Source organism: Pseudophryne corroboree, chromosome 6 (genome assembly GCF_028390025.1).
Source record: "Pseudophryne corroboree isolate aPseCor3 chromosome 6, aPseCor3.hap2, whole genome shotgun sequence".
Taxonomy (NCBI): Eukaryota; Metazoa; Chordata; class Amphibia; order Anura; family Myobatrachidae; genus Pseudophryne; species Pseudophryne corroboree.
Genome location: NC_086449.1, coordinates 378,276,954 through 378,294,212, shown reverse-complemented (window position 1 = coordinate 378,294,212; position 17,259 = coordinate 378,276,954). Strand labels below are relative to the sequence as shown.

General features: G+C 48.1%; 1 protein-coding gene across 2 annotated transcripts in view; it reads left to right on the top strand.

Annotated features, from left to right (window-relative positions):
• COPG2 (COPI coat complex subunit gamma 2) overlaps positions 1-17,259 on the top strand; it is a 156,760-nt gene that overhangs the window by 19,587 nt on the left and 119,914 nt on the right. For both annotated transcript variants that reach the window (XR_010179341.1, XM_063926754.1), the window contains exons 4-5: positions 8,448-8,519; positions 13,242-13,321. Coding sequence is in view for 1 of the 2 variants with exons in the window: in XM_063926754.1 (XP_063782824.1) it covers positions 8,448-8,519; positions 13,242-13,321 (152 nt within the window). In the remaining variant the exon portion in view is untranslated. The remainder of the gene's footprint in view (positions 1-8,447; positions 8,520-13,241; positions 13,322-17,259) is intronic.

The following is a 17,259-nucleotide window of genomic DNA, read 5'->3' as shown; positions in this document are numbered from 1 at the left end:
GGTGAAAAAACTACCTGTAGTTTTTCCTGAATCAGATAAATTAAATGAAGTGTGTGATGATGCGTGGGTTTCCCCCGATAGAAAATTATTGGCGGTATACCCTTTCCCGCCAGAAGTTAAGGCGCGGTGGGAAACACCCCTCAGGGTGGATAAAGCGCTCACACGCTTATCAGAACAAGTGGCGGTACCATCTACGGATAGGGCCGTACTTAAGGAGCCAGCTGATAGGAGGCTGAAAAATATCCTAAAAAGTATACACACACATGCTGGTGTTATACTGCGACCAGCGATCGCCTCAGCCTGGATGTGCAGAGCTGAGGTGGCTTGGTCGGATTCCCTGACTAAAAATATTGATACCTTTGACAGGGACAGTATTTTATTGACTATAGAGCATTTAAAGGATGCATTTCTATATATGCGAGATGCGCAGAGGGATATTTGCACTCTGGCATCAAGAGTAAATGCGATGTCCACATCTGCAAGAAGATGTTTATGGACACGACAGTGGTCAGGTGATGCAGATTCCAAACGGCACAAAGATGTATTGCCGTATAAAGGGGAGGAGTTATTTGGGGTCGGTCCATGGGACCTGGTGGCCAGGGCAACTGCTGGAAAATCCACCGTTTTTTACCCTAAGTCACATCTCTGCAGAAAAAGACACCGTCTTTTCAGCCTCAGTCTTTTCGTCCCTATAAGAGTCATATCTGCCCAGGGATAGAGGAAAGGGAAGAAGACTGCAGCAGGCAGCCCATTCCCAGGAACAGAAGCCCTCCACCGCTTCTACCAAGTTCTCAGCATGACGCTGGGACCGTACAGGACCCCTGGATCCTACAAGTAGTATCCAAGGGGTACAGATTGGAATGTCGAGAGGTTTCCCCCCTCGCAGGTTCCTGTAGTCTGCTGTACCAATGTCTCCCTCCGACAGGGAGGCAGTATTGAAAACAATTCACAAGCTGTATTCCCAGCAGGTGATAATAAAATTACCCCTCCGACAACAAGGAAAGGGGTATTACTCCACACTATATGGTGGTACTGAAGGCTAGGTGAGACCTATTCTAAATCTGAAAAATTTGAACACTTACAAGGGTTCAAATCCAGATGGAGTCACTCAGAGCAGTGATAGCAAAAAACAAGGGGACTATATGGTGTCCCGGGACATCAGGGATGCTTACCTCCATGTCCCAAAATTTGCCTTTTCTCACCAAGGGTACCTCAGGTTCGTGGTACAGAACTGTCACTATCAGTTTCAAGACGATGCCGTTGGATTGTCCAAGGCACCCCGGGTCCTTACCAAGGTAATGACCGAAAGGAGGATTCGTCTTCAAAGAAAATGGACGACCTCCTGATAAGAACAAGGTCCAGAGAACAGTTGGAGGTCGGAGTAGCACTATCTCAAGTAGTTCTACGACAGCACGGGTGGATTCTAAATATTCCAAAACCGCAGTTGTTCCGACGACACGTCTGCTGGTCCTAGGGATGATTCTGGACACAGTCCAGGAAAAGGTGTTTCTCCCAGAGGAGAAAGCCAGGGAGTTATCCGAGCTAATCGGGATCCTCCTAAAACCACGAAAAGTGTCAGTGCATCATTGCACAAGAGTCCTGGTAAAAATGGTGGCTTATTACGAAGCGCTTCCATTCGGCAGATTTCACGCAAGAACTCTTCAGTGGGATCTGCTGGACAAATGGCCTGGATCGCATCTTCAGATGCATCAGCGGATAACCCTATATCCAAGGACAAGGGTGTCTCTCCTGTGGTGATTACAGAGTGCTCATCTTCTAGAGGGCCGCAGATTCGGCATTCAGGATTGGATGCTCGTGACCACGGAGGCCAGCCTGAGAGGCTGGGGAGCAGTCACACAAGGAGTGTGATCAAGTCTGGAGAATTCTCTCCACATAAATATACTGGAGCTAAGAGCAAATTTATAATGCTCTAAGCTTAGCAAGACTTCTGCTTCAAGGTCAGCCGGTATTGATCCAGTGGGATAACATCACGGCAGTCGCCCACGTAAACAGAAAGGGCGGCACAAGAAGCAGGAGGGCAGTGGCAAAACTGCAAGGATTTTTCGCTAGGCGGAAAATCATGTGATAGCACTGTCAGCAGTGTTCATTCCGGGAGTGGACGACTGGGAAGCAGACTTCCTCAGCAGGCACGACCTCCACCCGGGAGAGTGGGAACTTCATCGGGAAGTTTTCCGCATGATTGTGAACCGTTGGGAAAGACCAAAGGTGGACATGATGGCGTCCCGCCCGAAAAAAAAAAAAAATGGGACAGGTATTGCGCCAGGTCACGAGACCTTCAGGCGATAGCTGTGGACGTCCTGGTAACACCGTGGGTGTAACAGTCGGTGTATGTGTTCCCTCCTCTGCTTCTCATAACCAAGGTATTGAGAATTATAAGACATAGAGGAGTAAGAACTATACTCGTGGCTCCGGATTGGCCAAGAGGGACTTGGTAACCGGAACTTCAAGAGATGCTCACAGAGGACTAATGGCCTTGGGAGCTAAGAAGGGATTTGCTTTCAGCAAGTACCATGTCTGTTCCAAGAGGAACCGTGGCATCGGCCTTTAAGAAAGGACCTGCTCCAGCAGGGACCTTGTCTGTTCCAAGACTTACCGCGACTGCGTTTGACGGCATGGCGGTTTGAACGCCGGATCCTAAGGGAAAAGGCATTCCGGAAGAGGTCATACCTACCCTGGTCAAAGCCAGGAAGGAGGTGACCGCACAACGTTATCACCACATGTGGTAAAAATATGTTGCGTGGGTGAGGCCAGGAAGGCCCCACGAAGAAATTTCAACTAGGTCGATTTCTGCACTTCCTGCAAACATGAGTGTCTATGAGCCTCAAATTGGGGTCCATTAAGGTTCAAGTTTCGGCCCTATAGATTTTCTTCCAGAAAGAATTGGCTTCAGTTCCTGAAGTCCAGACGTTTGTCAAGGGAGTATTGCATATACAGCCCTTGTGTGCCTCCAGTGGCACCGTGGGATCTCAACGTAGTGTTGGGATTCCTCAAATCATATTGGTTTGAACCACTCAAATCTGTGGATTTGAAATATCTCACATGGAAAGTGACCATGCTGTTGGCCCTGGCCTCGGCCAGGCGATTGTCAAAATTGGCGGCTTTGTCTTACAAAAGCCCATATTTGATTTTCCATTCGGACAGGGCAGAACTGCGGACTCGTCCCCAGTTTCTTCCTAAGGTGGTGTCAGCGTTTCACCTGAAACAACCTATTGTGGTGCCTGCGGCTACTAGGGACTTGGAGGACTCCAAGTTGCTAGACGTTGTCAGGGCCCTGAAATATATATATATATATATATATATATATATATATATATATATATATATATATATATATATATATATATATATTCCAGGACGGCTGGAGTCAGAAAGTCTGACTTGCTGTTTATATTGTAGGCACCCAAAAAGCTGGGTGCTCCTGCTTCTAAGCAGACTATTGCTCGTTGGATTTGGAGTACAATTCAGCTTGCACATTCTGTGGCAGGCCTGCCACAGCCAAAATCTGTAAATGCCCATTCCACAAGGAAGGTGGGCTCATCTTGGGCGGCTGCCCGAGGGGTCTCGGCTTTACAACTTTGCCGTGCAGCTACTTGGTCAGGGGCAAACACGTTTGCTAAATTCTACAAATTTGATACCCTGGCTGAGGAGGACCTGGAGTTCTCTCATTCGGTGCTGCAGAGTCATCCGCACTCTCCCGCCCGTTTGGGAGCTTTGGTATAATCCCCATGGTCCTGACGGAGTCCCCAGCATCCACTAGGACGTTAGAGAAAATAAGATTTTACTTACCGATAAATCTATTTCTCATAGTCCGTAGTGGATGCTGGGCGCCCATCCCAAGTGCGGATTGTCTGCATTACTTGTACATAGTTATTGTTACAAAAAAATCGGGTTATTATTGTTGTGAGCCATCTTTTTTAGAGGCTACTTCATTGTTATCATACTGTTAACTGGGTTCAAATCACGAGTTGTACGGTGTGATTGGTGTGGCTGGTATGAGTCTTACCCGGGATTCAAGATCCTTCCTTATTGTGTACGCTCGTCCGGGCACAGTATCCTAACTGAGGCTTGGAGGAGGGTCATAGGGGGAGGAGCCAGTGCACACCAGATAGTCCTAAAGCTTTCTTTAGATGTGCCCAGTCTCCTGCGGAGCCGCTATTCCCCATGGTCCTTACGGAGTCCCCAGCATCCACTACGGACTATGAGAAATAGAATTATCGGTAAGTAAATTCTTATTTTTTTATCTTATGTTCCCCCACAACATACATAAGAAGGCACCTCATTACCAAATGCAGTCCTTTCGTTCAAATAAAAGCAAAAAGGTACGGGGATCGTCCTTTCTTGCCAGAGGTAAAGGCAAGGGAAAAAAGCTGCACACAGCTAGTCCCCAGGAGCAGAAGTATCCCCCCCCCCCCCCTACGTCTGCAAAATCCACCGCATGACGCTGGGACTTCCCTGGGGGGGCCAGATCAAGTGGGGGCACGTCTTCGATTTTTCAGCCACGTCTGGGTTCACTCACAGGTGGATCCCTGGGCAATAGAGATTGTTTCTCAAGGATACAGGCTGGAATCGAAGAGATGCCTCCTCGCCGGTTTTTCAAATCTGCTCTGCCAGCTTCTCCGTCAGAAAGGGAGTTAGTGTTAACTGCAATTCAAAAATTGTACCTGCAACAGGTGATAGTCAAGGTTCCTCTTTTCCACCAAGGAAAGGGGTATTACTCAACCCTGTTTGTGGTTCCGAAACCGGACGGTTCGGTCAGACCCATTTTGAATCTGAAATCCCTGAACCTGTACTTGAAAAAGTTCAAGTTCAAGATGGAATCGCTCAGAGCAGTCATCGCCAGCCTGGAGGAGGGGGATTGGATGGTTTCCTTGGACATAAAGGATGCTTACCTTCATGTTCCGATTTTTCTTCCTCACCAGGCGTTCTTGAGATTTGCGGTACAGGACTGTCATTACCAATTTCAGACGTTGCCGTTTGGGCTTTCCACGGCCCCGAGAATTTTCACCAAGGTAATGGCGGAAATTATGGTGCTCCTGCGCAAGCAGGGTGTCACAATTATCCCATACTTGGACGATCTCCTCATAAAGGCGAGATCTCGAGAGAGGTTACCGGACAGCGTGTCACTGTCAGTGAGGACGTTGCAACAGCATTGCTGGATTCTCAATATTCCGAAGTCCCAGCTGGTTCCTACAACGCGTCTGACCTTTTTGGGCCTGATTCTGGACAAAGAACAGAAAAAGGTTTTTCTTCCGATGGAAAAGGCTCAGGAGCTCATAGCTCTGGTTAGGAACCTATTAAAGCCAAAAAAGGTTTCAGTGCTTCACTGCCCCCGTGTCCTGGGGAAGATGGTGGCATCGTACGAGGCCATCCCCTTCGGCAGGTTCCATGCGAGGACTTTTCAATGGGACCTACTGGACAAATGGTCCGGGTCTCATTTACAAATGCATCAAAGGATCACCCTGTCTCCCAGAGCCAGGATCTCTCTCCTGTGGTGGCTGCACAGTGCTCACCTCCTGGAAGGCCGCAGGTTCGGCATTCAGGACTGGATTCTGGTGACCACGGACGCGAGCCTCCGAGGTTGGGGAGCAGTCACACAGGAAAGAAATTTCCAAGGACTTTGGTCAAGTCAAGAGACTTGTCTTCACATCAACATCCTGGAACTAAGGGCCATATACAACGCCCTGCGTCAAGCGAAGATCTTACTTCGCAATCGACCAGTTCTGATCCAGTCAGACAAAATCACTGCAGTAGCTCATGTAAACCGCCAAGGCGGCACAAGGAGCAGAGTGGCGATGGCGGAAGCCACCAGAATTCTTCGCTGGGCGGAGAATCATGTAAGCGCTCTGTCAGCAGTGTTCATTCCGGGAGTGGACAACTGGGAAGCAGACTTCCTCAGCAGACACAATCTGCATCCGGGGGAGTGGGGACTTCTTCAGGAAGTCTTTGCGCACATTGCAAGTCAGTGGGGACTACCCCAAATAGACATGATGGCATCCCGTCTCAACAAAGAGCTACAAAGGTATTGCGCCAGGTCAAGAGACCCTCAGGCGGTAGCTGTGGACGCCCTAGTGACACCGTGGGTGTTCCAGTCGGTATATGTGTTTCCTCCTCTTCCTCTCATACCCAAGGTGTTGAGGATAATAAGACAAAGAGGAGTGAGAACAATTTTCATTGTTCCAGATTGGCCACGAAGGACCTGGTATCCGGATCTGCAAGAAATGCTCACAGAAGATCCGTGGCCTCTTCCTCTAAGGCAGGACCTGTTACAACAAGGTCCCTGTCTGTTCCAAGACTTACCGCGGCTGCGTTTGACGGCATGGCGGTTGAACGCCGGATCCTAGCGGAAATAGGTATTCCGGGTGAGGTCATTCCTACGCTAATAAAGGCTAGGAAGGACGTGACGTCTAAACATTATCACCGAATATGGCGAAAATATATTTTTTGGTGTGAGGCCAGGAATGCGGAAGAATTCCATCTAGGCCGTTTTCTTCACTTCCTACAAACTGGAGTGAATTTGGGCCTAAAATTAGGCTCCATTAAAGTTCAGATTTCGGCCTTATCCATTTTCTTTCAAAAGGAATTGGCCTCGTTACCTGAAGTACAGACTTTTGTGAAGGGACTACTGCATATTCAGCCTCCTTTTGTACCTCCGGTGGCGCCTTGGGACCTTAACGTGGTGTTAAGTTTCCTTAAGTCACATTGGTTTGAACCACTTAAAACAGTGGAGTTGAAATTTTTCACTTGGAAGGTGGTCATGTTGTTAGCCTTGGCTTCGACTAGGCGAGTTTCGGAATTGGCGGCTTTATCACTTAAAAGCCCCTATCTGGTTTTCCATATGGATAGAGCGGAATTGCGGACCCGTCCTCAATTCCTACCTAAGGTGGTCTCATCCTTTCATATGAACCAACCTATTGTCGTGCCTGTGGCTACACGTGACTTGGAGGATTCCGAGTCCCTTGATGTGGTCAGGGCTTTGAAAATTTACGTGGCCAGAACGGCTAGGATCAGAAAAACAGAAGCACTGTATGCAGCCAACAAGGTTGGCGGACCTGCTTCAAAGCAGACTATTGCTCGCTGGATCTGTAACACGATTCAGCAGGCGCATTCTACGGCAGGATTGCCGTTACCGAAATCGATTAAGGCCCATTCCACTAGGAAGGTGGGCTCGTCTTGGGCGGCTGCCCGAGGGGTCTCGGCACTACAGCTGTGCCGAGCTGCTACTTGGTCGGGGTCAAACACTTTTGCAAAGTTCTATAAGTTTGATACCCTGGCTGAGGACGACCTCCTGTTTGCTCAATCGGTGCTGCAGAGTCATCCGCACTCTCCCGCCCGTTTGGGAGCTTTGGTATAATCCCCATGGTCCTTACGGAGTCCCAGCATCCTCTAGGACGTTAGAGAAAATACGATTTTACACTTACCGGTAAATCTATTTCTCGTAGTCCGTAGAGGATGCTGGGCGCCCGTCCCAAGTGCGGACTTCTTCTGCAAGACTTGTATATAGTTATTGCTTACATAAGGGTTATATTATTATAGTTCATCGGTTTGGACCGAGACTATGTTGTTTGTTCATACTGGGTAGTTTATCACAGGTTATACGGTGTGATTGGTGTGGCTGGTATGAATCTTGCTCTTGGATTAACAAAAATCCTTTCGTCGTACTGTCCATCTCCTCTGGGCACAGTTTCTCTAACTGAAGTCTGGAGGAGGGGCATAGAGGGAGGAGCCAGTGCACACCCAGAGTCTAAAGTCTTTCTTAAAGTGCCCATGTCTCCTGCGGAGCCCGTCTATTCCCCATGGTCCTTACGGAGTCCCAGCATCCTCTACGGACTACGAGAAATAGATTTACCGGTAAGTGTAAAATCTTATTTTCTGATGGGATCTATCCTTTGTTTTATGTTGGAATGTGTTTTTTGTTTTTTGTTTTTTTTTGTTTGATATTTGTTTAGAATTTGTCATGAGATCCACACCGTTGCCTGTCCTCACAAAATAAGTGAATAACCGTTTAGTTATTATACACTGTGATACAATACCATTCTCCCTACTGCTGTATTGGCTTTTCCTCCTTTCTGAAACTTCTACAGATCAGAAACAATCGGGTAGCTGCTTGGTTCACAGAGTAATATATATTTGATTTTTAAAACATAGTTGAGGGTGCTTTTCTCTGCGTACAGTGTGTTTAATTAGTGCTATAGTAAAATATTTTTTTATTTTTATTTTTTATTTTTTTAGTCCTGCTTAGCTGTTATTTATGTAGCCATAGCTGTAGGCAATTATAATGTATCAGTACAGTGAGTGCACAGAAACCTGATATCATTTGCAGTACTTTGTGGGAGGGGACGCCTGGTTAGGTTAGCCTCTATCATCAATATTCCCTGCACCTTCCTATTGTCCAGTGGATATTGTTTTTATTTTATTTTTCCTCATAGGGTGAACACTTTGGAACAATGGAAGCCACTGAAGCGTTCTTTGCTATGACCAGACTATTCCAGTCAAATGATGTAAGTTGTTTGGAACATCAGTGTTGACAGTAGCTTTAAGTATCTGTATTCTTTTGCTTCTGTTAGAGAAACATTGTATTATTGATTTGAACTGCATGGCTGTCTAGTTCTTGGTTCCCATAGAGATACCGATACATGTATCAGAAGTAGGGAAATAGATTTATACACTATATAACCATTTTTATAGAAAATCTGTCCCATCTGCATTATGCAGCTTTCTCCTCCACCTCATGCTGGTTTGAGATACTGCTGTGCCCTATTGATTTCCAGATGATCTGTAAATCCCTCTGTGGGTGCTGCGGTCTCTTGTCTCTGTATTTGGATCTTTAGATGCACACTTGCCTCCCCCATTTGTACAAGACTATTCCTTGCAGTTTTTTTTTTTTTTTGATCACTACAGTTTAGGGTTTTTAATCTTTTCTTATTTGGGATGGTAATCCTGTGACAGTCACCGATGAGTAATACGTAAACCATCATGTGGCAATTGTGGACGACCCCCTGCAGCCGCAGCTAGGCTGCGCATGCAGGCGGTCCGCTGCGCATGCAGGTGGTCCGTTGCCATTTTTCCCATATGTATGACGTCCCAAAAACGGTCCTCCGAAACGCAGGCCCCACAACACCCGCCACTGTCACTCAAATTGTAATTGTATCCTTCCAGGACGTGATCGCACTGTGACTGCTAGCGAATGCACTGTGTGGTCGCAGCTCATGCGCAGTTTTGAGAAAATTGATTGCTTGCGATTTTATCAAAACTGCGATCCAACCTGAATAACCCCCTTAGTTCGCACCTGTCCCACCAGGTCTGTTGGGATTTCTTGGGTGGCTTAGCATGGTGCCTCTGCGGAGCAGCTATTTAAGGCAACCACATGCTCCTCGCACATAATTTGGTAACATTTTACAGATTTGACGCTTTCACCTCTACTGATGCTAAGTTTGGGTGTTGGATTCTGAGCGCAGCACAGGAGCATTCCCTCCTTTAGGGGGACAGCTTTAGGATGTCCAGTGGTCTCGGTACCTCATTGAGGGAAGAGAATATGATTTTGGTTCTTACCTGTAAAATCCTTTTTTCTGGGTCCATGGGAGACACTGGACGACCTGCCTTGCACCCCTGGCTGGCTGAGAGTTTTGTTCTTGTGCAGGACTGCTTCGATACAGGTTACGTGCCTGAATTTGTATACAGTCCTTTGTTCTGCTAAAATTCGTGGGTGCGTTGAGGAAACGACACTAAAGCGCGGGTAATGGGAGTATACCTGCCCGTGACCATAGACTGCGGTAGAGTCCCATTCCGTATGTAGGGCAGCGGGAGCGTCTAACTCCTGCTTCCTGCGTACGCACACCGATCTTCTGCATACATTCGCGGGTATGCCCGCGAACGCCATTTTGTCCCGGGAAACTTTGGGCAAAGATGTATGTAAGGATACATCTGTATATGCAGTTTTCTCTGACGTCCTAGTGGATGCTGGGAACTCCGTAAGGACCATGGGGAATAGCGGCTCCGCAGGAGACAGGGCACATCTAAAGAAAGCTTTAGGATCACCTGGTGTGCACTGGCTCCTCCCCCTATGACCCTCCTCCAAGCCCCAGTTAGATTTCTGTGCCCGACGAGAAGGGTGCACACTAGGGGCTCTCCTGAGCTCTTTGTGAAAGTTTTAGTTTACTAGTCAGGAACCTCCTAAAACCGAACCAAGTCTCAGTGCATCAATGCACAAGGGTTCTGGGTAAAAATGGTGGCTTTCTACGAAGCAATCCCATTCGGCAGATTCCACGCAAGACTTTCCAGTGGAACCTACTGGACAAATGGTCCGGGTCGCATCTTCAGATGCTTCAGCGGATAACCCTGTCACCGGGGACAAGGGTATCCCTCCTGTGGTGGTTGCAGAGTGCTCATCTTCTAGAGGGCCGCAGATTCGGCATTCGGGACTGGGTCCTGGTGGCCACGGATGCCAGCCTGCGAGGCTGGGGAGCAGTCACACAGGGAAGGAATTTCCAGGGCTTATGGTCAAGCCTGGAGACATCTCTTCATATAAACATTCTGGAACTAAGGGCCATTTACAATGCCCTAAGTCAAGCGAAACCCCTGCTTCAGGGTCAGGCGGTATTGATCCAATCGGACAACATCACGTCAGTCGCCCACGTAAACAGACAGGGCGGCACGGGAAGCAGGGGGGCAATGGCAGAAGCTGCAAGGATTCTTCGCTGGGCGGAAAATCATGTGATAGCACTGTCAGCAGTGTTCATTCCGGGAGTGGACAACTGGGAAGCAGACTTCCTCAGCAGACACGACCTTCACCCGGGAGAGTGGGGACTTCACCCAGAAGTCTTCCACCTGATTGTAAACCGTTGGGAAAAACCAAAGGTGGACATAATGGCGTCCCGTCTAAACAAAAAACTAGACAGATATTGCGCCAGGTCAGGGGACCCTCAGGCAATAGCGGTGGACGCTCTGGTAACACCGTGGGTGTACCAGTCAGTGTATGTGTTCCCTCCTCTGCCTCTCATACCAAAAATACTGAGAATCATAAGAAGGAGAGGAGTAAGAACTATACTCGTGGTTCCGGATTGGCCAAGAAGGACTTGGTATCCGGAACTTCAAGAGATGCTCACGGACGAACCGTGGCCTCTACCTCTAAGAAAGGACCTGCTCCAGCAGGGGCCTTGTCTGTTCCAAGACTTACCGCGGCTGCGTTTGACGGCTTGGCGGTTGAACGCCGGATCCTGAAGGAAAAAGGCATTCCAGATGAAGTCATCCCTACCCTGGTCAAGGCCAGGAAGGACGTAACCGCAAAACATTATCACCGCATTTGGCGAAAATATGTTGCGTGGTGGGAGGCCAAGAAGGCCCCTACAGAGGAATTTCAACTGGGTCGTTTCCTCCATTTCCTGCAAACAGGACTGTCTATGGGCCTAAAATTAGGGCCCATTAAGGTTCAAATTTCGGCCCTGTCGATTTTCTTCCAAAAGGAACTGGCTTCAGTGCCTGAAGTTCAGACATTTGTAAAAGGGGTACTGCATATACAGCCTCCTTTTGTGCCTCCAGTGGCACCTTGGGATCTCAATGTGGTGTTGAGTTTCCTAAAGTCACAGTGGTTTGAACCACTCACCACTGTGGACTTAAAATATCTCACATGGAAGGTGACGATGCTGTTAGCCCTGGCTTCAGCCAGGCGTGTGTCAGAACTGGCGGCTTTATCATATAAAAGCCCTTATTTAATATTTCATTCTGACAGGGCAGAATTGAGGACTTGTCCTCAATTTCTACCTAAGGTGGTTTCTGCATTTCACATGAAGCAACCTATTGTGGTACCTGCGGCTACTAAGGACTTGGAGGATTCCAAGTTGCTTGACGTGGTCAGGGCCCTGAAAATATATGTTTCCAGGACGGCTGGAGTCAGAAAATCTGACTCGCTGTTTATCCTGTATGCACCCAACAAACTGGGTGCTCCTGCTTCTAAGCAGACGATTGCTCGTTGGATTTGTAGTACAATTCAGCTTGCACATTCTGTGGCAGGCTTGCCACAGCCAAAAATCTTAAAATGCCCACTCCACAAGGAAGGTGGGCTCATCTTGGGCAGCTGCTCGAGGGGTCTCGGCTTTACAACTTTGCCGAGCAGTTACTTGGTCAGGAGCAAATACGTTTGTAAACTTCTACAAATTTGATACCCTGGCTGAGGAGGACCTGGAGTTCTCTTATTCGGTGCTGCAGAGTCATCTGCACTCTCCCGCCCGTTTGGGAGCTTTGGTATAATCCCCATGGTCCTTACGGAGTTCCCAGCATCCACTAGGACGTCAGAGAAAATAAGAATTTACTTACCGATAATTCTATTTCTCGTAGTCCGTAGTGGATGCTGGGCGCCCATCCCAAGTGCGGATTGTCTGCAATACTTGTACATAATTATTGTTACCAAAAAATTCGGGTTATTGTTGTAGTGAGCCACCTTTTATAGAGGCTTCTCTATTGTCATGCTGTTAACTGGGTTCAGATCACAAGTTGTACAGTGTGATTGGTGTGGCTGGTATGAGTCTTACCCGGGATTCAAAATCCTTCCTTATTGTGTACGCTCGTCCGGGCACAGTATCCTAACTGAGGCTTGGAGGAGGGTCATAGGGGGAGGAGCCAGTGCACACCAGGTGATCCTAAAGCTTTCTTTAGATGTGCCCTGTCTCCTGCGGAGCCGCTATTCCCCATGGTCCTTACGGAGTTCCCAGCATCCACTACGGACTACGAGAAATAGAATTATCGGTAAGTAAATTCTTATTTTTTTTCCTCTCCTCCATCTCCCTGTCCTTTGACTCAGAGAAAAGGATTTTACAGGCAAGAACCAAAATCCCATTTTTTATTTTTTTTTCTCCCCCTTTTCCTCTTCAATTTTCCGTATGTTATTGGATCTAAACTTAACTGCTCTTCTTCTGAGGGTATGGGCTCTGGGCAGTAGTTACCTATTGGTACCTCTTTGTTCATCATCCTAGTGTTTTGCATTCATGATGTCTGTGTCCCCACACTGCTCTGCTTTAAATGAAAATGTGTGTTTTCAAGAAATAAATTAAAAATAAAAAAATAAAAAGTTTCCTACCATTCCTGAAAATTCACTTGATACTAAGTAAACAATTCAGTTGCATAGTAAAGTTGTGTGTCTGTGTAATTTATATATGTATTTGTTTGTAAGCATCTTTTCACTTGGCTTCTGCAGAACTCTATTAATAATACACCCTATACTTTTCCAGCAAACGCTGCGACGAATGTGCTATCTGACTATCAAAGAGATGGCTAATATCTCGGAAGACGTCATTATTGTCACAAGCAGGTAACTAGTATTTGTATTCTGCCTATGTGATCCATAGTCATCTCAATAAAACAATATATTTTTCTCTAACGTCCTAAGTGGATGCTGGGGACTCCGTAAGGACCATGGGGAATAGCGGCTCCGCAGGAGACTGGGCACATCTAAAGAAAGCTTTAGGACTATCTGGTGTGCACTGGCTCCTCCCCCTATGACCCCCCTCCAAGCCTCAGTTAGATCTCAGTGCCCGAACGAGAAGGGTGCACACTAGGGGCTCTCCTGAGCTTCTTAGTGAAAGTTTTAGATTAGGTTTTTTATTTTCAGTGAGACCTGCTGGCAACAGGCTCACTGCATCGAGGGACTAAGGGGAGAAGAAGCGAACTCACCTGCGTGCAGAGTGGATTGGGCTTCTTAGGCTACTGGACATTAGCTCCAGAGGGACGATCACAGGCCCAGCTTGGATGGGTCCCAGAGCCGCGCCGCCGGCCCCCTTACAGAGCCAGAAGGCAGAAGAGGTCCGGAAAATCGGCGGCAGAAGACATCCTGTCTTCAACAAGGTAGCGCACAGCACTGCAGCTGTGCGCCATTGCTCTCAGCACACTTCACACTTCGGTCACTGAGGGTGCAGGGCGCTGGGGGGGGGCGCCCTGAGACGCAATAAAAACACCTTGGATGGCAAAAAAAATGCATCACATATAGCTCCTGGGCTATATGGATGCATTTAACCCCTGCCAGAATCCATAAAAAAGCAGGAGAAAAGTCCGCGAAAAAGGGGCGGAGCCTATCTCCTCAGCACACTGGCGCCATTTTCCCTCACAGCTCCGTTGGAGGGAAGCTCCCTGTCTCTCCCCTGCAGTCACTACACTACAGAAAGGGTTAAAAAAAAAAGAGAGGGGGGCACTAATTGGGCGCAGTATTAACTATACAGCAGCTATAAGGGGAAAAACACTTATATAAGGTTATCCCTGTATATATATAGCGCTCTGGTGTGTGCTGGCAAACTCTCCCTCTGTCTCCCCAAAGGGCTAGTGGGGTCCTGTCCTCTATCAGAGCATTCCCTGTGTGTGTGCTGTATGTCGGTACTTTTGTGTCGACATGTATGAGGAGAAAAATGATGTGGAGACGGAGCAGATTGCCTGTAATAGTGATGTCACCCCCTAGGGGGTCGACACCTGAGTGGATGAACTGTTGGAAGGAATTACGTGACAGTGTCAGCTCTGTATAAAAGACAGTGGTTGACATGAGACAGCCGGCTACTCAGCTTGTGCCTGTCCAGACGTCTCATAGGCCGTCAGGGGCTCTAAAGCGCCCGTTACCTCAGATGGCAGATATAGACGCCGACACGGATACTGACTCCAGTGTCGACGGTGAAGAGAAGAATGTGACTTCCAGTAGGGCCACACGTTACATGATTGAGGCAATGAAAAATGTTTTACACATTTCTGATAATACGAGTACCACCAAAAAAAGGGGTATTATGTTCGGTGAGGAAAAACTACCTGTAGTTTTCCTGAATCTGAGAAATTAAATGAGGTGTGTGATGATGCGTGGGTTTCCCCCGATAACAACGGATAATTTCTAAAATGTTATTGGCATTATATCCTTTCCCGCCAGAGGTTAGGGTGCGTTGGGAAACACCCCCTAGGGGGGATAAAGCGCTCACACGCTTGTAAGGGCTCTACCTTCGCCTGAGATGGCCGCCCTTAAGGATCCTGCTGATAGAAAGCAGGAGGGTATCCTAAAAGGTATTTACACACATACTGGTGTTATACTGCGACCAGCAATCGCCTCAGCCTGGATGTGCAGTGCTGGGTTGGCGTGGTCGGATTCCCTGACTGAAAATATTGATACCCTAGATAGGGACAGTATATTTTTGCCTATAGAGCATTTAAAAGATGCATTTTTATATATGCGTGATGCACAGCGGAATATTTGCCGACTGGCATCAAGCCTAAGCGCGTTGTCCATTTCTACCAGTAGAGGGTTATGGACACGTCAGTGGTCAGGTGATGCGTATTCCAAACGGCATTTGGAAGTATTGCTTTATTAAGGGAGGAGTTATTTGGGGTCGGTCTTTCAGACCTGGTGGCCACGGCAACAGCTGGGAATTCCACGTTTGTACCCCAGGTCGCCTCTCAACATGAGAAGACGCCGTATTATCAGGCGCAGTCTTTTCGTGGACAAGCGGGCAAAAGGTTCCTCATTTCTGCCCCGTGACAGAGGGAGAGGAAAAAGGCTGCAGAAATCAGCCAGTTCCCAGGAACAGAAACCCTCTCCCGCCTCTGCTAAGCCCTCAGTATACGCTGGGGCTTTACAAGCAGAATCAGGCACGGTGGGGGGCCCGTCTCAATGTATTTCAGCGCGCAGTGGGCTCACTCGCAAGTAGACCCCTGGATCCTTCAGGTGATATCTCAGGGGTACAAATTAGAATTCGAGACGTCTCCCCCTCGCCGTTTCCTAAAGTCGGCTTTACCGATGTCTCCTTCTGACAGGGAGACAGTTTTGGAAGCCATTCACAAGCTGTATTCCCATCAGGTGATAATCAAGATACCCCTCCTGCAACAGGGAACGGGGTATTATTCCACACTGTTGTGGTACCGAAGCCGGGCGGCTCGGTGAGACCGATTCTAAATCTAAAATCTTTGAACACTTACGTACAGAGGTTCAAATTCAAGATTGAGTCACTCAGAGCAGTGATTGCGAACCTGGAAGAAGGGGACTACATGATGTCTCGGGACATCAAGGATGCTTACCTTCATGTCAAAATTTACCCTTCTCACCAAGGGTACCTCAGGTTTATGGTACAGAACTGTCACTATCAGTTCAGACGCTGCCGTATGGATGGTACACGGCACCCCGGGTCTTTACCAAGGTAATGGCCGAAATGATGATATTCCTTCGAAGGAAGTGAATTTTAGTTATCCCTTCCTTGGACAATTCCCTGATAAGGGTAAGATCCAGGGAACAGTTGGAGGTCGGTGTAGCACTATCTCAGGTAGTGTTGCGGCAGCACGATTGGATTCTCAATATTCCAAAATCGCACCTGGTTCCGACGACGTGTCTTCTGTTCCTAGGGATGATCCTGGACACAGTCCAGAAAAAGGTGTTTCTCCCGGAGGAGAAAGCCAGGGAGTTATCCGAGCTAGTCAGGAACCTCCTAAAACCGAGCCAAGTCTCAGTGCATCAATGCACAAGGGTTCTGGGTAAAATGGTGGCTTCCTACGAAGCAATCCCATTCGGCAGATTCCACGCAAGAACTTTCCAGTGGGACCTGCTGGACAAATGGTCCGGATCACATCTTCAGATGCATCGGCGGATAACCCTGTCACCAAGGACAAGGGTGTCCCTCCTGTGGTGGTTGCAGAGTGCTCATCTTCTAGAGGGCCGCAGATTAGGCATTCAGGACTGGGTCCTGGTGACCACGGATGCCAGCCTGCGAGGCTGGGGAGCAGTCACACAGGGAAGGAATATCCAGGGCTTATGGTCAAGCCTGGAGACATCACTTCACATAAATATCCTGAAGCTAAGGGACATTTACAATGCTCTAAGCTTAGCAAGACCTCTGCTTCAAGGTCAGCCGGTGTTGATCCAGTCGGACAACATCACGGCAGTCACCCACGTAAACAGACAGGGTGGCACAAGAAGCAGGAGGGCAATGGCAGAAGCTGCAAGGATTCTTCGCTGGGCGGAAAATCATGTGATAGCACGGTCAGCAGTATTCATTCCGGGAGTGGACAACTGGGAAGCAGACTTCCTCAGCACGACCTCCACCCGGGAGAGTGGGGACTTCACCCAGAAGTCTTCCACATGATTAAAAACTCGACAGGTATTGCGCCAGGTCCAGGGACCCTCAGGCAATAAGCTGTAGACGCTCTGGTAACACCGTGGGTGTACCAGTCAGGTACCGTGGGTGTACCAGTCAGGGTAAGGTACTGAGATTGATAAGATGGAGAGGAGTAAGC